This window comes from Equus asinus, chromosome 8, assembly GCF_041296235.1.
Source record: "Equus asinus isolate D_3611 breed Donkey chromosome 8, EquAss-T2T_v2, whole genome shotgun sequence".
NCBI classification, from domain to species: Eukaryota; Metazoa; Chordata; class Mammalia; order Perissodactyla; family Equidae; genus Equus; species Equus asinus.
Genome location: NC_091797.1, coordinates 85,988,528 through 86,011,871, shown reverse-complemented (window position 1 = coordinate 86,011,871; position 23,344 = coordinate 85,988,528). Strand labels below are relative to the sequence as shown.

Sequence of the window (23,344 nt, the reverse complement as noted above, 5' to 3'; positions counted from 1 at the left end):
TGCGCCTTTTGAGGGCGTGGCCCGCGGGGGCAGCGGCGCGTTTCCAGCCAGGCCAGGGGGCGAGACGCCTGGCGCACTTTGTTGCCGACGTGTCTGCGCTCAGAACTCGAACGGCGGACTCCGTCCTTGAGGAGAGCGACGCTGCGGACCCCACAGGTGAGTGGCGGGACCGCCCCACGTCCTGGCGGCCTCTGGAACCTCCGCCGGCCCCGTATCGGTCCCCCGCGCGCCCGGGCTGGAACGGCGGGGAGCCAGGCCGGCCGCGCCCTCCTGCCGCCTCCGCGCCCCGCGGCGGGGCTCGGTTACCGCGCGGCGAGCGGCCGGAGGGCGGGAGCTCCGAGAGAGAGCGGAGCCTCGGGTCGGCCGGCGGTGGGGGCCCGCCCGAGCCCTCCTCCCGTGTGGCTCGAGTTCTCCGAGCCTCAGTTTCCCCGTCTGTAGGAGGGGACCCCAAGGCTCCCCCACAGGACGCTGGTGAGCCCGAGCGGGAGCGCGCTCGGCCCTCGGAGCGGCCGGGGGGAGGCCTGGCGCGGTCCTGGCCCGTACATGTTCGCGTGTTTAAATGTGTGTGTAAATGTGGTTACAGTACAGGTCAGCGTCTGTGTAGGGCCGTGCTCAGAGGTGGGATCAGTAATAACGTTTTTTAAGGAGTGTAGGAGACACGCCCCAGAGACACTAGCAGGGCTGTGTCTTGCTGGAAACTCCGCGGTGATTTTAAGTAAGTCTTGGCCGCGCTGTGCAAAGGGGTCGTTTACAGTCAGCTTTCAGGCTAGTGTAGAAGAGAGAACAAATCGAAAAAATCAGGCACATATTCACTTTGCAGCTGTTGCTGGTATTCTGGCTCCAGTCAAAACAGAAATCTAAGTGCTGGGCAGGACTCAGACACACCACTGGCCCGATTAACCTAAAAATAAAGAAGGAAAATGAGAGGCAGAGGTGTTTATTTTGGGCTCAAAGAGTTGCAATTCAGGGAGCAGAGATTCAGGTAGAAACCCAAATACTGTCCCGCTAGGGAGTAGAAGTCGGGCTTTGAAAGGCACAGGGGGAGGTTTGCATTACAAAGAAGGTTCGTTGGGGTTCGCAGCAGAAAGCTAATCTTGGCTAAAAATAACTGATAAGGCTAGCCAGAGGAAGGCAAACGTCTGACTCTGGGATGAGCTGCAGGTTTCTTCCAGCGTTACTGACTTCAAAGGTTCGTGTTCTACCCCACGAGGACGTGCATAAGACCCATTTCCTTCATGGCTTCCCAGCTCCATTTAGAGCCCTTAGACATAAGTGACTGGTTGGTTCTGTTTCACATTTCCCTGCCTCAATCAGGAAATGAACAAGGGGCCAGCTTGGAGGAAGCACTGGTCCCCCGACTTCTTCCTCTGTTCCTCCGTTGACCAGGTTCTTCTCTCTGGCACTCAGCCTTTCCTGCCCCTGGAATTCTTTCTTGGAAAGAGTTTGGTGCTTTATTTTGATGATAACTTTATTCCCATAACGTAATACTCACCAACTGAAAATGTGCACTTGAGTGAGTTTTAGTACATCCACAGAATTGTGCAGCCGTGACTGGGATCTAATTTCACAACGTTTTCCTCACCGCGAAAGGAAAGTCTGTATCCATAAGCAGTCACTTCCCATTCCCCCTCCCCCATCCCCTGGCCGCCACTGATCTCTCTGTCTCTATGGATTTGCCTCTTGTGGACATTTCATATCAATGAAATCAGACAATATGTTGTCTTTTGTAACTGGCTCCTTTCCCTTAATAGAGTGTTCTCAAGATCTATCAATGTTTTATCACCGTTTTATTCATTCTTATGGAGCAATAATATTCCATTGTGTGGATAGTTCACATTTTATTTCTCCAGCAGGAGTAGATGGACGTTTGGATTGCTTCTACTTTTGGGGCTGCTAGGAGTCATGCTGCTAGGAAAATCGACGTATAAGTTTTTGTGTGGACACATGTTATCATGTGTTGGGTACATACCTAGGGACGGAATGGCTGGATCATACAGTAACTTCATGTTTAGCATTTTCCGGAACTGCCCAATGGTTTTCCAAAACAGCTGCACTGTTTTACATTCCCACCAGCAGTCTATGAGAGATCCAGTCACTCCACGTCATCTTCAGTGCTTGTTCTTATCTGACTTTTTGACGGTAGCCATCCTTGGGGAGGGTGCTTTGCACCGTGGTTTTGAATTCCATTTCCTGAATGACTGATGATGTCAAGAATCTTTTTCGCTGTGCTTGTCGGACGTTTGTATATCTTCTTTGGAGAAGTGTCTATTCAATCCTTTGTCCTTTTTTAAATTGGGCTACTTATCTTCTCATTGTTGAGTTGTAAGAGTTCTTCCTAAATTCTGGATACAATCCCCTTATCAGATGTATGGTTTGCAAATATTTTCTTCCATTCTGTGGCATGACTTTCTTGATGGTATCCTTTCAAGCTCACAAGTTTTTAATTCTGATGAAGTCCAATTTATTTATATTTTTCTTAGGTTGGGTAAAGGGGGGGACAGTTATATGATGATGGATGGAAACTACACTTGTGGTGGTGAGCATGCTATAGTGTATACAGACTTCGAAGTCTCATGTGCACGTGAAACCTAAACAACATTATAAACCAGTGTTACCTCAATAAAAACAAAAACTAAAAGCAAGCATTGGCTAACCCACAGTCATGAAGATTTACTCCTATATTTTCTTCTAAAAGTTTGTTGGGAGTTTCGGTAAACTACTCCATAGCATTGCTGCCTTGGCATCCATTTTGTGTGGCCAGGTGGCCTGCAGGGGCCTTGAAATGACACTAGCCTCTCTTGAGAGTACACACCCTAGATGACGACCAGCAGAGTTGTTACCAGTTTCTCTCTGGTGGGACTTGAACCCACAATCCCGTGCCAATTCTGTTACCAATTTAGCCTCTCTCCACTGTCCCACAATCAGAGGGGACCCAAGGAAGAGTCCATGGGTGGGACTGGAACCCACAACCCCCAGCTCTTCCTTGGAGGGGTCTTTCCTGTTCGGTCTCGTAGAGTTGAAACAAAACTGAAGCTGAGCATTCTATAGCACAAGCTTTATTCAATGGCTGAAGAATAGAAAAATGGGAACAATTTCACAAATCAGCTTTTTAGCTCTAGGGGGATTAAGCAGCTGTTATAAGGGGTCAAGATCGTGAAGGGGAGGAATATTCGTAGGAATATGGGGAACAGGGCAGGATTTTCTGGGGAATGCCGTGCCACCCCTTTTCATCCCTTACATGGTCTAGAATTTCTTGTCCTAGCTGTGGGTAGGTGTATTATGTAGCATGATAATGCATTACACTGAGTGTGTGACGAGCTGTAGGGTCTGTGTCAGGTCAAGTCAGACTATCATGTTGCCTTCAGCTGGTTTTAACTGTTTTTGACCATGTGTCAAATCCATCTTCTCCTTCCTCTCTGTGGTTTCCTGTAAGCTAAAGATAATGTGTTAGGCTTGCTTTGAGCAGCATTGTGCTTAATTTCCTATGGGGTTGGTGGGCCAGGTAACAGAGCCACAAGTAAATGTAAGTTCCTCATATGGTTCCTACAACTTCCCTTGTGAGAAGCATTCTCCCCTCCCTGCACTCTCTAGCTTTCCCTTGTTTGCCCCTTAGATGAGACCCCTGGGAAGCTCACCAAAACCTCATGTGGTTTGAATTGTCCAATCCAGATTTAGCCTGGAAAGCACTCTGCCTGCAGAACCCAATAAAGGTGTCTGCCCCAGGTCCCACCCTGCTCCCTGCCTGCTCTCTGCCTGCGCCTCGTGCTGTGGCCCCTCTGGGTCCTCCAGGACCTGGGAGTAACACACTTCTCTATTTCACTTCCTCTGTGGTCTTTTGTTGAACCAGAGGTTCACCATCCAGTACCCCCAGGGCTCTGCCTAACAAATGTTAATTTGCTAAGTCACCATACGTATTACAGGCATAGCTCATTTTGTTGTGCTCTGCAGATGTTGCCTTTTTTACAAATTGAAGGTGCGGGGGAAGAGGGAGAAAAACCCCCCTTTCCCCTTCTGATTCTTAAGGCTGGTCAGAGAATTACAGATGACGCAAGACAAGTTAGCAGAAGAAAATAAAAGTTTAATATGTGCACACGGGGAATTCACATAAGCATGAAGAATTCCAAAGACAGTCAGGGCAAATGAAGTATGTCTGTCTTTCTGGACTGAGAAGAGGAAGATAGAGGTCTGAGACTTCAAAGTGAGAGAAGGCAATTTATAGAAAGATGAAAAGATTTCGTATTCGGTAAACAAATGTTTGCATTGTCCTATCTATAGCCAGTGGGATGCAAAGGAGCTCTTTTGATAAAATGGCCCTTGCTGGATGCCTTCTTGCCTACCACACCTAGAGTTATCTATGGTAAGAGCTTCTTCCTGGGACACAGCCTTCTACTTAATTCTTTTAGGCAGTTTGGGGGAAGGTCACATATTCTTCCAGAATCTTCTTAGCCTTGATTGTCTTCAGCTCAAAATGATCCGCATCCCAGGGTGGCACATCTTGGGGTGGCCTGCCCTGAACCCCATCAGTTCCTTTCTCTGAAACGTCCCGGGAAATTTCACATGTTAAAAGCTGAGCTGGTGACTCTGGAGAGAGAAAGTGAGTTAGTAGCCAAGTAGTATGAAATCTGCAAAGGGAGAAAAGAACATAGATTGGAATGAGGGTGAACAAGCAGAAAAGGGGTCGGAGCCCGTCTCCTCACACCACATTAAACCAGTTCCTGATCCTGGGAATGAGTCAGTCCAATAAAATGGGTGAGCTTCATTCATCTGATGGGAAATGTGAATCTTCTCTTTTAATAGATAGAAGTTAGATACTACTTGCCCTGTTCCATTCACATAAAAGCAGCATTTTTCACTGATGATTGCACAAGCTTCTCCTTGCTGGGCAGTCAGAGTGTCCACAACAGGTGGATTTTGGAGGACCACAGAGGCTAGGCTGCTAATCTCTGACTGGAGTATTTTCAAAGTTTGCATGGTAGTGTTGAATGTAGTGTTCCATTACCATGGAGAGATTTAAGATTGCCTTTCCACCTCGTAATCTCCAAAGCTGGGAATAAGACTATGGATGCTGAAAACAACTTGGAGTTAGGATTTTCAAGTGGATTCTCTATGACTTCTGAACTGGCACGTTGATGTGGCCAATCTTAGGAACAAAGGAACCCAAGTTTGCAATTTGTCCAGCATTTAGGGTGGAGTATCTGGTGACAGAAGGGGCCAGATATCCAAGTCCACATTGTCCTGAACAATTAGCTGGGAACCCGTTATATACTTGGTTGCCACATGAAACAAAAAGACCAATGTGGTTTACAGACAAGGTTAGAACTGAACCAGTAGTCCCCAGGGTCTGGAATATTCCATCACCTTTGCTACTGTTACTGTTATTGCCTGAACATCTCCATTTTCCATGTGCTCCTGTCAATCAGAGAGCAGAAAAGATTGCAGAACAGCTGGTACAGGAGGCCTGCGGTTTGATTTTCGCAGCTGTAAAGCCTGGTCCTGTCACCTGACCATGTGAGTCCAGAGTTTGGATCCACCCACATATAGTTTGTGGTATGGGGCAGCTTAATCATGCGTGCAGCTGTAATACCCCAGGTCATACAATGGTGGTTTGTAAACCATCCAGAACATTTGGTGATTTGGCAAATGTTTGTGCCAAAGGGAGTAGTGTTAGAGTCACTTCCACTTTCCTTGAGAGGTTTGAAGATGCCACCTGTGGGATGAAACCACAGAGTTTGATTGTAATACTGTCCTGGTGCACCACCAAGGAAAGGTCCAGTGTGAGGGTTACTTTCAATTCAAAGGGAAAAAGTTTTACCTGTTGTTTTCATCTGGGCAAGGGACAGTCCTGGAGGTTCTCTAGAGGCTTTCTGGGCCCACGTGACTCACCAGGAGAGGCATAGTGGTGTTGTCCTTGTCGTGGACACCATACCCTATTGTTCATCCATCTCCCGTACTTAGTCCACCAGGTGTTCACATCAGCAGGAACAGAGACTAGTTCAGGTTCTTTGAACTCTCTAGCCGTTGACATAACCAACATTCAGATTAGATAGTTAGTGTGGCCAGGGTTTGGTAAACTGGCATAAGGGGGTGTTGGTCTGTGCTGGTCCTGTTGAGAAAGAGAGGGTTAGCAAGAGCAAGACACATACTGGAAAAGAGCTGATAGTGGAAACTCAGAGAGGGAAGTAGGACAGATAGAAACCAACACTCTCGAGTCTCCTTCCTAATAAGTGATTAAAAGGAATATGTATGCTGGTTAAGAGGAAAAGGGTTGTTGTTGGTGGCGGTGGTGGTGGTGGTGTGTGTGTGTGTGTGTGTGTGTAGGGAGTTTTAAAAGCCAGAGGGGAAAATAGGTGAAAGTGAGATTTCTTGATCCATGATCCTGGGAGAAACTGGCTACTCCATGAGGCTGGCTGCTTCTGGGGCCTGGGAATTGGCCCTGGAAATCCTTATTTAAGGTCACCTATGGGGACTGTCTCTGAGTTTTCTTAGAGCGATGTTCTGCATCTATTTTCACGTGGCTTGCATGGATCCAGGAAGATCTTTCCTTTATTTTGATGGAAGTGTATTTGGTCAGTAGGACTTCCTAAGGTCCTTCCCAGTGAGGTGACAGTGCATGTTTTCTTCTAAGGACCTTGATGGACACCCGATCTTCTGGTCCGATGGGACAGCAAGGCTTATCAGAAAGTGGGGACCATGTCTCTTCTACCTGTTGACCATATGCTTCAAGTATACCAGTTAATTTTTGTCTATAGCTAGTCATAGCATCAAATTGTTCACTTAAGTTCCCATAATATTCACTTAATCCAGGAAGGGAAGGTTTAGAGTCGCCAGTAGGCATCGAACATTCAAACACTATTTCAAAAGGAGTCAATCCATCTCTACTATTTGGAATATGCTGAATCTTTATAAGGACCAAGGGCAGAGCCTCTGGCCTTTTAAGCCCAGTTTCTTGCCAGACCTTTCCTAAAGTCCTCTTGATGTTTAGAATTTGACAGCCCTGATGATCGAGGATGATACGGGGTATGAAATTTTAATGAGTACCCCAGAGTTTCTGCAAGCAAGTAGTTTGTGTCTGCTGTAGAATGAGTTCCTTGGTCTGATTTGATCCATAAGGGAATTTCAAAACAAGGAATAACTTCTTTTCCAGTGTTGTGGCATCTGCATGCCTAGTTGGAGAGCGTTCAATGCATCCAGTAGCCATACAGACAATAACCAAACAGGGAGAATAGCCTAAAGCTGGGGGCAAGGCTATCAAGTCCATTTGGAGTGCTGCAAAGTGTGGTGTGGGCCTGGGAGGACTTCCTGGGGTCTGCTGATTTCTCCCAGAAACTTGGTGAGATTGGCAAGTAGTGCACTGGGAAATAATTGGGTCAGAAATTTTGTGGATGCCAGGGCAAAGCCAATTGTCTTTTAGTTCCTTAACTATCCCCCATCTGCACATATGTCCCATTTGGTGGGAGATAAGTGCAGCCAAAAAGTCAAAGGAAAAGAAGCTGCAGGAAGTCTCGTTGGCCAAGCGTCTAATCCATCTGATCATTGTTTGGTGCCATGTTGTATCCCATGGTCTTTTTCAGATTGTGGGGCATTTCCGTACTGGTTAATAATGGGAGTCAGAGATAAAGGCACATTTAAAAATTGAGTGGAGAAAGGACTAGGGGGTCCATGGTGAGCTGTATATTTAGCAGCCCTGCCAGCCTGTCATTTCCTGAAGATATGACATAAATTTCCTGAGTATGGGCTGAAGAGTGAGCAATGGCTATTTGAGAAGGGAGGTAAATAGCTTGTAATAGGGCAGCAATTAAGTGTCCATTAGCAATAGGTGTTCCTGCAGAAGTTAAGGATCCATGGGATTTCCACCTTGTACCAACAGCATGGCAGACTCCAAAAGCACACTGGAGTCAGTGTAAAGAGTGGCAGTTTTCCCCTTTGCTCATGTGCAGGCTCTAATAAGATCTATGAGTCCAGCATCTTGGGCTGATTTTACAGTGGGCAAAGAATAAGCTTCAAGTGTTTCATGTGGGGAAACTTGGCATAGCCAGTTCTTATATTGCTCTGGAAATTCTGTTTACAGGAGCCATCACAAAACAGAAGTAAGTCTGGACTGTCTAAAGGGATGTCTGAGAGATCCTCTTGTGGCTTTGAGACCATTTCTATAGTTGCAGGGCAATCATGTGGGATCGCGTGGGGCTCGCCATCATCAGGGAGGGGTAATGAGGTAGTTGAATTCCAAGTATCACAACGATGTCAGATGATGGAAGAGTTAGTTAAGAGTGCACTTATAGGTCGTCTCTGGCCCTGTAGAGAGGTGTTGTGTCTATGAATTTGCAAAATAGCAGACACAGCATGGGGAACCTAGAGACAAATGGGAGAGCCTAGTGTTGGAGTACTGCCTTTGTCAGTCAGGGTGGCAGATGAGGCCACTGCATGTAAGCCTGGGGGCATACAACATCTAGTTGGCATGAGAAATATGCTATAGGATGTCTCTGAGAGGCAAAAGACTGCCCCAGGATGCCTTTAGCAATTCCACTATTTTCATGGCGGTATAGATGAAAAGGTCGTCAAAAGTAGGTGAGCCGAGAGCCAGGGGTGTGGACAAACCTAATTTTAAGGTTTCAAAGGAGTTTAATGGCTCTGAAGGCCAGGAAATAGGCTCTGGGGTGATAGTTGGGAGAAGAACTTAGAGAGGGTTAGCAAGGGCTGCAGAATCAGGAATCCGCTGGGGCTGTAACCAGCTGCCCCTAGACGTTTACGTGGCTGTTTTCTCGTTTTGAGTAGAAGGATGGACAAAATGGACTGAAGGCATTTAGGGGTAGCTTCTGAATGCCTTGAGATATGTCATGTCCCAGTAGGTAGCAGTCGTTTGCACCCACTGAAATTTAGACCTGGAGGCTTTATGGCCTCGAGCAGCTCATGCCTTCTGGAGAATGAGGGCTCTGTAAGAGCTCCCTATTTAGTTGCATTACAGAGTGGAAGGTTATCCACACAGCGAACAGGAGTGGAGCCTTGAGTAGAGAGTACAGAATCCATGTCAGCTTTAAGGACTCCGGAAAATAATGAGAGGACTCACAATATCCCTGAGGGAGGTGAGTCCACGTTAATTGCCTCCCTGTAAATGTAAATGCAGAAAGAACTTGTGAATCAGGGTGCAAAGGGGTTGGAAAGAAAGCTGAGCAAGGGTCAACTGTCAGCAAAAACTGAGGTCGAGATGACAGCAGTATCAAAGACCAAGGATGCTGAGGAACTATGAAAGTCTTTATGGCTCTGGGGTCTTGTACAAATCTATAGATTTGGTTCCCATCTGAGTGAAACTTGCCTTCTTTTTTCACTGGCCAGTGTCAATGCAAATAATCCATCCATAACCAATCTATATACCAAATTGGAATAAGTTGATGATCCAACCCCGAGGACCATATAGCCCAGGAGAGCCCTTTCACAAAGGAAGCAAACACTCCAAAGAAGTCGGGGTATACAGAGTGGTTATATAGTGTTTGACGATAGTCATGAGATTGCTTTGGCAGCACAGCAATTCAGTGAGCACAGCAGGTCTGCGGTTGGAAGATGGGTGGTCACAAGGTGAGCACAGCAGGTCAGCAATCAATCCTTAGTTTAGGGAGAGATGCTTATCTTTAAGGAAATGCCAACGTGGGGGAAGTTACATCCTTACCTTTAATGACACTTTTCTTGTCTTTGGGACATAGTAAATACTTAAATCACTTATACAGTGCATGCTCACTGGGCCATGTCAGGCCCTTTTGGTAAAACAAGGTGAGGCTGAATTAGTTTTAACCCAGATGGCCTCCTCATATACTCCAGTATATCCTATATGTTTGTCATTTATTTATCACAAGATTGGAGTATTACAGGGTGAGGAAGTGAAAATGAATATACCTCGTTGCAAAAGAGAGTCTGTTATAGATTGAAATCTTCACTCTGCATCTCTGGAGAGCGAGTATTGGGCTACTGAGGGACACAGTTTATTCTTTTTCTTAGTAATGTGCATGCTAAGAATCCTACTTCATTTGCATGTGTAGACCAGAGACTAATTGGGACATCTTTTGAAGACTCATCCTCTTATATCAGGATGCGTTTCTAGCAAGCAAAGTAGGAGACTTGGAGTGTGGTCTGAGGGCAGGGAGATAAAAATGCCTTTCTCATTACAATTTCTAGTGGCATTCAATTTACATAACAAACTTCTGCCCAGAAGGTTTGCTGGTCAACAGTGGGAGACTAGAAAGGCATGATGAGTGTAATTGGGCCTAAAGATGGAGTGGGCTGAGCTATGGGCCATGAAATAGGCTGCCCAGAGACTCTTGACAGCTTGAATATAATCAGAGGTGAGAGGTAGGGATAAGCCTCTGAAGGGATAGTAGAGGAAGTCCCACCAGTGTCAATTAAGAAATACAGTTCCCATCCTCTAGTTTAATGGTAGGCTCACAGGTGCAACTGAGGATAGGCTGACCCCATCATTTAGGGGAAAATGCCTCTCAGGAGGAGAAAAACAAGCCTTCTGGAGGTGCTGGGACCTAAAAGGGGCGTATTTTTTAAGCTTCCCCTTCTCTTAAGAGCAGTAGGATCTGTTTTCAATGCCCTGGTTTCTTGCAACACCTCCAGTTGTCTGGAGGCAAGTAGGGAGGCCTCTGAGTGGGCTGTAATTTACTCTCGGTTGCATTTTTCTTCTCTAAAGATCCAAGTTGTAAAGCCAGAAGAGTTGCTTTTAATTCCTTGTCTTTTACTTTCCTGCTGACTATTTTCAAAGAATTGTGTAGCAGCCTCCATTATTACACTTACTCGTTGCCCTGACCAACCACCCACACTGTTTGGAATTTGTTGTTTTATATGAGGAAGAAAATTTCCTGCTGAAGCAGAAATCAGGAGGTTCCCGTGCTCTGGGGCTTCTGGGTTTAAGGCAGTGTGACTTTGAAAGGTTTGTATGACAAGTTCAACAAAGGCTTTTGGATGTTCCCCCTCATTCTGAGTGCATGATTCAATTTTTGACCAGTTCACTGTAGGAGGAAATGCCTCTAAAAACACTCCTGTTAAACCTTGAATGTCAGCCTCTAGCAGAATCACTTCCTGGTCATTTGCAGGAGGGCCTGGGACAGGGTCTGGCCACCTCTTTCCCCTATGAGAGTGGGTTTCCTCCAGGGGGCCGCCTGGCCTGTCTGACAACTACAGTGTAATCCTGGGCTGGAAGGGCCCCCCTTAGCAGCCAGTAGAGGTCTCTGTGGGTGGGGTTATGAATAGCCACTAACTTTCTAATCCCTCCAAATTTCGTAGGCTCTTCTGACAATGGAGGCAGGAGAGTTTCATAATTTAATAGATCACCTGCTGTCCAGGGGACATGAATTCTCTGCAGTGGACGTCCAGGATACATCCACAATGGACCCTGCACGGAATGCCTGAAGATGACAGAGCCCTGGGAAGTAGGAGGATAAGGGACAGCAAAGCCAGCCTTCCTGCCTCTCCTGGCTGCTTCTACTGAATTCACTTCCTGGCTTTCAGCATTTACACAGGTGACCTGTGTGCCCCTAGCTTGGAGGTGAGGCCTGAGTGCCCCTGTAAGTCTTCTAAAGAGAGGGAGGTGATAATGGGCAGCTGAATGCTTTATGGAGAAGTTGGAGTTTTAGGATCTAAGGGAAGTGGCTGAGGAACTGGCTGATGAGCTAAGTCTTGAGAGGAGGAGTTTAAGCCAGGGGCCCAGAGATCCAGAAGATCTTCTGGGGAGTCAGGGACAGGGCCTTGGGGTTCCAGGGGAGTATAGGAGGGAGGAGAAGGAGGATTTTCATTTAATTTGCTTTTTAATTTTTGTTCTAAGTCTGACTTCTTTCAGTTTATTAAGAGATTCCCTCAGGCTAGCCATTATGTTTTTGGGGGTTTTCTTTTTAATTTGATCTTCCCTGAAACACCAGTAACACAACTGCTTGTGATAAGTGCTTTCTAAAATATTTTTCAAATATAGAAGTTTTTCTAATTCAAAAGATGCGTCATCTGGCCATTGATGAGTGGGATCTCCAGTTGTGTATTTATTCCACTAGTGATTCAATGCAATGAGCCTTTTTAAGGAAAGACCTGGAGGTAACTTTCCAGGCTTACAGTGAATCTTTACCCTGGATGCAGGAGACATCCCTTGGGAGGACACAGATGATGTAGCTCTCATGATCCAAAATGCTCACTCCCCAAAATAGAGAGAGTAAAGAGCTTTGTTGCATAGGCAGTAAGGATGGTGTAGTGAAAACGGTGTCTCCGGTGTCCCTCCAGAGCTTGAGATGCCTTCTGTCACAAACCCACTAATCAAACCAGCCATGACATTCCCTTGAGGCAAAGCCTAATCCAGAGCAGTCCCCTAACTCTTTTCAATTCTCTGAAGCCTGAGAGAGATGAGGAAGCTGCAGAATAAAAGAATGAAGCCGGCAGAAGTTGGTTCATGAGGTTTAAGGAGAGAAGCCATCTCCATGACATGAAAGTGCCAGGTGAAGCAGCAAATGCTGATGGAGAAGCTGCAGCAAGTTACAGCGAAGATCTCGCTAAGATCACTAGTGAAGGTGGCTGCTCTAAACAACAGAGTTTCAGCGGAGACAAACCAGCCTTATTCTGGAAGAAGATGGAGTCTAGGATTTTCATCGGTAGAGAGGAGAATTCAATGCTTGGCTTCACAGCTTCAGAGGACAGGCTGACTCTTGTTAGTGGCTAATGCAGCTGGTGACTTGAAGTTGAAGCCAATGCTCATTGACCATTCTGAAAATCCTAGAGCCCTTAAGAATTGTGCTGAATCTACTGTGCCTGTGCTCGGTAAATGGAACAATAAAGCCTACATGGCAGCCCGTCTGTTTACAACATGGTTTACTGAATGTTTTAAGCCCACTATTGAGACCTACTGCTCAGAAAAGAAGATTCCCTTCAAAATATTACCGCTCATTGAGAACGTACCTGGTTGCCCAACAGCTATGATGGAGATGCACAGTGAGATTAATGTTGTTTTCATGCCTGCTAGCACAGCATCTGTTCTGTGTGCCCATTTTGATCAGGGATAGAGGAGTAATTTTGTCTTTCAAGTCTTCTTATTTAAGAAATACATTTCGTAAGACTGCAGCTGCCATAGATAGTGATTCCTGTGATGGATCTGGGCAAAGCGAATTGAAAACCTTCTGGAAAGGATTTCCCATTCGAGATGCCATTAAGAACATTCATGATTTATGGGAAGAGGTCAAAATATCAACCTTAACAGGAGTTTTGAAGTTGATTCCAGCCCCCATGGATGACTTTGAGGGGTTCAAGATTTCAGGGGAGGAAGTAACTGCAGATAATGGGGGGCAGAGCAAGAGAACTAGAATTAGAAGTGGAGCCTGAAGATGTGACTGAATGGCTGCAATCTCATGATTAAACTTTAACAGATAAAGAGTTGCTTCTGATGGATGAGTAAACAAATTGGTTTCTTGAGATAGAATCTACTCTTGCTGAAGATGCTGTGAAGATTGTTCAAATGACAAGAAAGGATTTAGAATGTTAGATAAACTTAGTTGATAAAGCAGTGACAGGGTTTGAGAGGATGTCTCCAATTTTGGAAGAAGTTCTAGTGTGGTTAAAATGCTAACAAACCAGATTGCGTGCTACAGAAAAATTGTTCGTGAAAGGAAGAGTCAATTGCAGCAAACTTTACTGTTGTCTTATTTTAAGAATCAGCCACAGCCACCCCAACCTTCAGCAAACACCACCCTGATCAGTCAGCAGCCCTCAACATTGAGGCAAGACCTTCCCCCAGCAAGAATATTACAACTCGTTCAGTTGTAAGGTTCAGATGATGGTTAGCATTTTTTAGCAATAAAGTATTTTTTAATTAATGTATGTACATTCTTTTGTTAGATATAATGCTATTGCACACCTAATACACTACTGTGTAGTGTAATTATAAGTTTTATTTGCAGTGGAAAATCAAAAACTTCATGTGGTTCACTTTACTGGGGCATTCATTTTATTGCAATGGTCTGCAACTGAACGTGCAATATCCCTGTGATATGTGTGTATTGTTTTGGTTCTTAGATTTAGTTCTCTGATCCATTTTGAGTTAATTTGTGTGTGTGGTGTGAGGTAGGAGTCTGACTTCATTCATTTGCATGTGGATATCCAGTTGTTGCAGCACAGTGTGTTAAAAAGACTATTGTTTCCCCCATTGAACTGTTTAGGCACTCTTCTAAAAACTCAATTGGTCTTCAAGAGAATGAGAAGACAAGGCATAGACTAGGACAAATATTTGTAAAAGAGATATCTGATAAAAGATTGTTATTCAAAATAGAGAAAGAACTCTTAAAAATCAACAATAAGAAAACTAACAACCCAGTTAAAAATGTGCAAAAGATCCCAAGAGACACCTCACCAAAGAAGATTTACAGTTGGCCAATAAACCTGTGAAAAGATGCTCCATATCGTATGTCATTATGGAATTGCCAATTCAAACAACACTGAGACACCACTCCACACCTGTTAGAGTGGCAAAAATCCAATCCACTGACAACGCCAAATATTGCTGAGGATGTGGAGCAGCAGGAGTGCTCATGCATCGCTGGTGGGAGTCCAAGATGGTACAGTCGTTGGGAAGACAGTTTGGCAGTTTCTATGAAATGAAACGTCCTTTTACCATGTGATTCAGCAACCACACTCCTTGGCTTTTCTGCAAATGAGTTTAAAACTTAGGTCCACAAGTAAACCTGCACGTGGATATTTACAGCAGCTTTCTTCATAATTACTAAAACTTGGGAGCAGTCAAGATGTCCCTCAGTAGGTGAATGGATAAACTCTGGTACATCCAGACAAGAAACGTTACTCAGCACTAAGAAGAAAGGAGGTATCAAGCCGTGAGAATACATAAGACAACCTTAAATGCATATTACTAAGTGGAAAACGCCAATCTGAAAAGGCTACATGCTGTATGATTCTGTTGCAACCATATGACATTCTGGGAAGGGAAAACTGTGGAGACAGAAAAAGTTCAGTGGTTCCCAGGTGTTAGTGGGGAGGGAGGGATGAATGGGTGAAGCACAGAGGATTTTTAGGGCATAGCCTAATAGTGTATACATGTACATGTCAAAACCCACTAAGAGTGAACCCTAAGTAAACAGCGGACTTGATGTGATGATGTATCAGTGTAGGTTCGTCAGTTATAACAAATGTGCCAATCTAGTTGGGGATGTTGATAGTGGGGGATGTTGGGCATGTGTAGGGGCTCGAGGTATATGGAAACTCCATCTTCTGCTCAGTGTTGTTGTGTGAACCTAAAACTGCTCTAAAAAAATGAAGTCTATTTTTTAAAAACAATTGACCATAAATTTTCAAAATTGAATGGCCATATTTTGGGACTCTCAGTTCTACTCCATTGATCTCTATCTGTCTTTACTTCAATAACACGCTATCTTAATTTCTGTAGCTTTCGTAGTCAGTTTAGAAATCAGAACATGTAAGTCCTCCGACTTTGTTCCTTTTCAAAAGTGTTTTGGCTATTCTGGATCCCTTGTATCTGCATCTAAATTTTAGGCTCAGCTTGATAATTTCTGGAAAATAGGCAGCTGGGAGTTTGATAGGCATTGCATTGATTCTGCAGACCGATTTGGTGAGTATTGCCATCTTGACAATATTAAGTTTTTCAGTCCATGAAAGTGGGATGTCTTTCCACTTATTTAGGTCGTCTTCAGATCTTTTTCAGTGATGTTTAGTAGTTTTCGGTGTACAAGTCTTGTATTCCTTTTGTTAAATTTATTCTAAGGTATGTTTGTACAAAAATTTATTCTTTTTGATACTATATAACCAGAATTGTTTTCTTAATTTTAAGTCTGGATAGTTCATTGCTACTGTATAGAAATACACTACATTTTTATATTGTGTATTGTCTGTTGTATACAAGTCTGTATGCTGCACCTTTGCTGAACTTGTTTATCAGTTCTAATATTTTTTCTGTGGATTCTTTCGAATTTTCCTCCATAAGATCATGTCATCTGTGCTAGAGGTCATCGTACTTCTTCCTTTCCAATCTGGATTCCTTTGATTTCATGCTCTCACCTAATTGCCATGGCCGGAGCCTCCAGTAAAATGTTGAGCACAAGTGGTGAGAGGACATCCCGAGGTTGTTCCTGATCAGAGGAAAAGCTTTCAGTCTCTCACCACTGAGCACAGCAGCTGAGGGTTTTCGTAAATGGTCTTCATCAGTTTGAGGGCAGTCCCTTCTACTCCAGGTGTGTTGACTGTTTTTTTTCTGTGTCTGTTGAGAGGATCAGGTGGTTTTTGTCCTTTGTTCTATTAGTGTGGCATACTACATTGATTGATTTTCACATGTTCAATCAGTCTTGCATTCTTGGAATAAATCCCACTTGGTCCTTTTATATATGTTGCTGGATTTGATTTGCGGGTATTCACTTGAGCAATTGTGCCTCTCTATTCCTAAAAGATGTTGGTTTGTAGATTTCTTTTCCTGTGATGTCTTTGTTGGGTTTGGTGTCAGGGTGATCCTGGCTTTGTAGGATGAGGTGGGAAGTGTTCTCTCTTGTTTTTCATGTATCTTTTAGTGCTTTCTCTTCACTGCATCTTCATGGTGTTGCTCTGTGCAACTGCCTTGCTCAGTGGGGTCCAGCGTTTGGCCCAGCCATATCCCTTGAAGTTTACAGTTTACTGCATCAACCATGCTTGGCCACAGATATCCATTGGATGTTGGTGCCTGTGAAGGGGTGTGTGGTGAGAGCCCCTCTCTGGGTAGATAAAGTCAGTGCTCTGAAAGCCTGCACACTAGCTCTCAGGTTGTCATCAGCAAGGTGTTGGGGGAGCTCCTGTTATAAAATTGCACAAGCCTCTTGGTTTGAAATGCATTTTTCTGGATTTTTGTGAAAGCATTTCAGGATAAGGCCCAGTTATGTCTAGGCCACACAAGAGCAAAGTACTGGAGCTGTCATCCCTGCAGGAAGTGGGAGCCCACCTGAGAAGTTGCTCGAGACGATGTCAGCCAAATATCAGAAGGGGTCAAGGGGGCGGGCTAAGGCAGAGTGTTCTAAGTGGCACCATCTTGTCTGGGAGTCCACCATCCTGTCACCAGCCCACTGAGCCAGACAGCCTGCAGGTGCCCCTGAAGTCCTATTCCACAAACCACATAGAAACCTGACAACATGGAGAGGGTTCTTGGGGAAGAGGATATCTGTTTCAGTTGTGCGTTGCTGGCACGGATTGTCATCCTTTTGCTGTAAACAAGTTCACACCCTGTCACACCAACCTTTACACTTTCAAAGAAGTGGAAAGAGCAGAAGGACAAAGACCCCTCAGCCCCAGGAATAAATCAGCCTGGGGTGGGGGGTTTGATGGTCATGTGATGAGACCCATGATCTGCCTCCCGTGATGTGGGGACTGGCATGGGCTAGATGCTCAGTCCACGCTACTTCTCACGGATATCCGCAAGTGGGGAGCTGCCGTTAGGGTCCCCCAGGGTCCCCCAGGCTTGACAGGTGCTCCTGTCTAGAAAGGGCTGTCATTGGTGTCTGAGGGGCCCTAGGGACGCCCCAAGCTGGAGGTCGTCCCCAGGAGTCCGCTTGCCTCCTTTCAGAACATCGTGTGCAGCTACAAGCTCAGAACAGCCAGCGTGAGTCCTGCCAATTCCCAGAACAGTCCCCAAAGCTGCGCACTCCCTCGTCAACGGATCAGGGTGGCTTACTCCCATCCCGTTGTGCCCAGAGGTCAGGCGCTGCCCAGGGCCTCTCAGCCAGGTTCATACCCTTGTCTTATCAGCGTCTTGCCTGACGCCCACAGCCCCACAGCTCCCAGTGTGGAGGGGCCAGGATGGTGCCCAGCTGGTGGAGTACCTGTGTTGGGATGAGGGATCAAGGAGGGTGTCTGCAGCAGTGGAAAGCGGGTGGGGTCCAGACCCCCCCCACTCCCTGACTTGGACCTTCACCTCCACAGGCCTCCTAAAACCACCCCAGTGACCTGGGCTACTCTGTTACCTGGTGGCCTGGGCTTCCTCATCTTTGAACCGGGCACAGTAATAGGGCTTCCCTAGAACCTGGGGATCTCTGGCCTTGACCGTGTGAGGAATGTGTAGGGTTGGCTGAGTGCCTGTGGGCCCAAGATGTAGGGCCCAGTGCTGGATCTGGCACCTAGGGGTGGGGACCAGCTCAGAGTGGTGGTGGCAGCGAGGGTGACAGCAGGTGAGCTGCAGTAAGTCCTGCAGGACAGCCTCAGGCCAGAGAGGAGGTGACGGCTTTGCTACCTAGGGAGAGGGGCATGGCGAAGGTGGATCTGGCCACAGTGTGGAGGAGGGACACAGGTCCTTGGCCAAAGGTGCAGGGCCCGGGGTGTCCCCCACTCCCACCAGGCACTGATACACAGACTGGCAGGGCTGGGAGTCTGGGCATGAGTGCTGCTGTCTGAGGCCAGGTGGCCACTGGGCTAGAGTTGCTCCTGTTCCAGGTCCTGGAGCCCTGGTCCAGCTCCCAAGAAGCCTCCGGTTTCCACCCCGCCCTGGGATCCCAGACCACTGGAGAGGTTCCTAGCCGGGCTCCCTGGGGCGGCACCCTCCCCACCCTCAGGGCCCCTCCCAAACATGCCCAGGTCCCCCTCCACCAGGCTCCGTCCCTTGCCCCGGAGGCAGGCCAAAGCAGTCTCCATGCTTCCCTGTGACCCTGACCCTGCCTCATCCAGCCCTGTGGGCAGGCAGTGGTTCAACGCTTCGGTCCTCAGGGCAGGGTCAGAGCAATGACTGAAGGCTGGTCAGGATCCATCGGGGCAGCCTGTCACTCCTCTCTCGCCCTCGTAGGTGCCAGCAGCCGGCTTGGTGCTCCTCTCAGCTGCCCACCATGGCCTGGGGACTGCCCAGCACCGCCAGCCTGGCACGCTTCTGCCAGAAGCTGAACCGGCTGAAGCCACTGGAGGAGTCCACCACGGAGACGTCGCAGCAGCGCCACCTGACCATGCTGGATCTGATCCTGCTGGGCATGGGTGCTACGATGGGCTTGGGCCTCTACATGCTCACGGGCACTGTGGCCAAGGAGATGGCCGGCCCTGCGGTGCTCGTGTCTTTCAGTGTAGCTGGCATGGCCTCCCTGCTGGCAGCCCTATGCTACGCGGAGTTGGCAGCACGTGTGCCCCGCAAGGGCGCTTCCTGTTTGTTCACCTATGTGTTCATGGGTGAACTGTGGGCCTTCCTCATTGGCTGGATATTGCTCATCCAGTGTCTCATTGGTGGGATTACCATGGCCCGCACCTGGAGCAGCTCACCTGGACGCCATCTTCGGCCACCGCATCCGCAGCTTCACCATGGCCCATGTGGGCAGCTGGCAGGTGCCGTTCCTGGCCCAGTACCTGGACTTCTTGGCTGCTGGAGTCATACTTTTGGCCTCCGCATTTGTCTACTGTGGAGTCCACATCTCTTCCTGGCTCAACCGCACCTTCTCTGCCATCAGCTTGGTTGTCATCCTCTTCATCGTCACCCTGGGGTTTGTCCTGGCCCGTCCGGAGAACTGGAGCACTGAGGAGGGCGGCTTTGCGCCGTTTGGCTTCTCTGGCATCATGGCTGGTGCTGCCACCTGCTTCTATGCCTTCGTGGGCTTTGGCGCTATTGCTGCCTCCAGCGAGGAGGGCCAGAACCCCAAGCGAGCTGTGCCTATGGCCATCGCCATCTCAGTTGGCCTGGTGGCTGGTACTAACATCCTCGCCTCCACTGTGCTCACCCTCATGGTGCCCAGGCACAGCCTAGACCCTGACTGGGCACTCGCTGATGCCTTCTACCAGCGGGGCTACAGCTGGGCGGGCTTCATCGTGGCGGCTGGCGCTGTCTGCGGTAAGAGGCCCTTCTGGGTAAGGTGGGAGAGGACAGGGTGGTGGGGCCCTACCCATAGCCTCCCAAGACGACATCTCCATCTGGGCCTGTGTTCCCAGTTGTGTCCTGGGCCCAGGAAGGTGCTAATGATTAGACTCGCCACCCAGGCTTTTTGGGAGGGACCTGCTCACCACCCCTCCCAATCGTACACAGAATGTCAGTTCTGGGCATGTGCTGCCAGGTACTTTCCTGGTGGAAGGACTCAGCCTTCATCAGATTCTCCAGTGGGTCTGTCACCTGAACTGGGCTGTCCCATTCCTGGGTGGTGGGGGGGAACAGTTCAGTACCCTACCTACACTCAGGCTCACTCTGAGAGCCCAGATAAACTCATGCCCCTGTTACCAAGGGGCCACCCATGCTCTGGCCCCGATCAGCGACCACAGGTGGGCTTGTCCACCATGCTGACTGGTCTCCCACCCTCTGCCATAGGCATGACCACTGTCCTGTTCAACATTCTCTTTGCTGTGCCACGCATCGTATATGCCATGGCCACTGACGGGCTCTTCTTCCAGATATTTACCCATGTGCACCCTCGCACACAGGTGCCCATAGTGGGCATCCTGGTGTTCGGGTTCCTCATGCCTCTCTTGGCGGTGCTGCTGGACCTTGAGGCACTGATCCAGTTCCTGTCCATTGGCACCCTGGTCACCCGCACTGTTGTGAACACCAGCATTATTGTGCTACGCTTCCAAAAGTCTCCTCCATCCAATCCCTTGGGCTCAGTCAGCCCTGGCCCTGTCGCTGAGGGGTATGAGGACTCCTCAGGACACAGACGGCTGGAGGACACTGAGCAGCCCTCAGCCCCTGAGCCTGGGCAGCTGCGACCAGCCCTGAGGCCCTTCCTTGGCTTCATGAGTGGATGCAGACCTGGAGTCGCTGTGGCCTGGGCACTCCGTGTCCTGGTGGTGTCAGCCATCATTCTGGACTGCGTGCTGGTCTTTGGGAACTCGGCCCTGCACCTCCCACCCTGGGGCCACACCCTGCTGCTCCTGCTCAGCTCCGTAGTGTTTCTGCTCAGTCTCCTCGTCCTGGGGGCCCACCAGCAACAGCGCCGGCAGGATGCCTTTCAGGTACTTCCTCCAGCCAGCACCCCTCACTCTCAGCCCAGCCAGCTTCCTTCGCCCCTTCCTCCTCTGCCGTGGCAGGATACACCAGGGTTCACGGAGTGGGGGCGGCCAGTACCCCATCCCCCTCTTTCTACATGGCGAGTGGGTCCTTGTCTCTGGAACCTCCACAGGTGAAGAAAGTCTCTGTGGACTCCCAAGAAATCAGGCCCTGGCCCAGAGCCCTTCCCTGCAGCCCAGCAGCCCTGCCCTTGCACCCTCAGGTTCCCATGGTGCCCCTGATTCCAGCCGCGAGCATCCTCCTCAACGTCTTCCTCATGCTACATCTGAGCTCCCTGACCTGGCTGCGCTTCTCCGTCTGGCTGCTGATTGGTGAGTAGGGATCAGGCTGGGACCCTGGGTTGGCTGCAGGAGGAGGGCAAGCAGGGAAGCTGGGCTGGGACCTGCCCCTCAGGCTTGTACCATCCTTAGAGGACTTGTGGTGTATTTTGTCTACGGCATCTGGCACAGCAAGGAGAACCAGCGGGAGCTGCCGGGGTTGACTGCCAGCCTAGAGGAGACGGTGCAGGCCCTAGATTCCCTAAATCCAGAAGACACAGCCCACCTATCCCCAAACCTCACGTCTCTTAGACGAATTGCACCAAAGAGAGAGATCCAGACCTAAGAAATGGACTAAGCCAAACCAATCACTCATCCGTTCCTAGATAGAATGTTTGTTTCTCGTTCAGTAAACCTAAGCATGTTAATGGGAAAATCATGTAGCAGACAGGTGTTCTAAGGTGACAGAAGAAAAAACCAGAACTAGAGAGTCAAAGAGTTCAGCTCGTGAAACAATTCCCCTCAAAAGCAATGAGCAAACATAGGATCACTGTAAAATGACATCCTGAACTGAATTCAATGTTCCTGACAAAGCATTTGTGGATACGAAGAAACAAAACTTCACACAAGAAATACTCAAAAGAGAACTGGGTACGAAACAGGAAATGAGAAGTTAGAATTGGCAGAACCAAGGAAAAAAATGAAGAAAAAGAAAACTCTCTGAAAAAAGGCTAAATGGCAAGGTTCATAAGGGCAACATATTTGTTCAAAATTATGAGACATTGAATAAAGAAAGTATCAAGCAGAACAAAAGCGAAGAAAAGATATTGAGACAGGATCAGAGAGAAAATCATAGATTCCTGGGAGAAATAGACTGGAATGGTCAACTCCAAGTTCTATCCTCTTAGAACCAAAAGACTTGAAAAAAAGAAAAACAAATTCCTCTCAAGTTCCAGACATTCCCAAAGTTCCCCACCCCTCAAAGCCAATTCACACACAACTGGGAGAAAATGGATTTACATTCTCCATCTCAACAGAACATACAGAGCAAGACAATGTTTTTAAAAAACTGAATAAGAGTCATTGTGGGCAAGTCCTTTACATTCCACCAAGCTGTCCCTGCATCAGGCAGCATAATAAGAGAGTTAAACATGCAACCCCCGGGGAGTCCTGATTCCATCACGGGAAGTCTTTGAAGGACCAACTCTACCCAATAAGAGATGACTGAGGAAATTTGATTCATGGGGGAAGCTTTAGCACATAAGTATGAACAGGAGGAACAAGAAGATTTCTATTGACTTAAATCCATATCCAACAAAATCAATCCTGAGTATAATGGATTATGCTAATGCATGTAAAAAATTCACGAGTCCACAGTGACAGTCACAACAGAAACTTTAATGGTATGAAAGGGGGAGGGTAAGTTCTTTTCCACAGCACTGTGCCAGCAGCTACAAGTATAGAGGAATGACGAAATTAGAAAATGTGCAGTGTACAAACAGGAATACGATAAGTAACACACAGCAGGGCTCATTAATAATGGTAAAAATTTTAGAGAGAGATCTTTAGAGAAGAGGATATTCATACACTCTCAAAGTACCACTCACCAAATTGCTAATGATAGAAAGAAAAAAAAGGCCTCTTTACAATGAACCGATCTCGTGGGCCCTCCAGAACAAAGTGACCAATGCTAGTCACACAGTAACGGTGGTGGATAAACTGGACATCCTTGGTCTCCAGGGGGCTGCGCTAGGACGCTCACAGCAGAAACTAACTGTACAGTGTTCTTGGCAGAAGGGTGAGTCTGAATTTCATCAGGAGGAAACGGTCAGACAACTTCAGAATGCAGACCACTGAGCCAGACAACTGACCTGTCCCCTGCAAACAAGGCCACATCACCACCACCACAGACAACCACAAAAGGGTGAGGAGATATTTTTGGTCCCAAAGGACTAAAAAAACACAATAACATAATCCTTTCAGTCCTTTGGAAGCGAAAATATCTCTTCTCCTCTTTGTGGTCGTCGTCTTTGTGGTGGCACTGACTGTTGGAAGAAAGGTCAGTTGTCTTGTTCAATGGTCTACGTTCTGCAGCTGTCTGATAACGACCTCATGATGAAAT

General features: G+C 47.5%; 1 protein-coding gene across 1 annotated transcript; it reads left to right on the top strand.

Moving 5' to 3' along the window:
• The first annotated feature begins 1 nt into the window (after position 1).
• Positions 2-22,157, top strand: LOC106841672 (cationic amino acid transporter 4-like). The gene is given in 6 exon segments (XM_070516204.1): positions 2-156; positions 18,779-19,232; positions 19,234-19,801; positions 20,270-20,910; positions 21,168-21,276; positions 21,415-22,157. Coding segments are annotated over 5 exon segments (1,764 nt in total). The 5' UTR covers positions 2-156; positions 18,779-18,818; the 3' UTR covers positions 21,447-22,157.
• Positions 22,158-23,344: the final 1,187 nt, after the last annotated feature.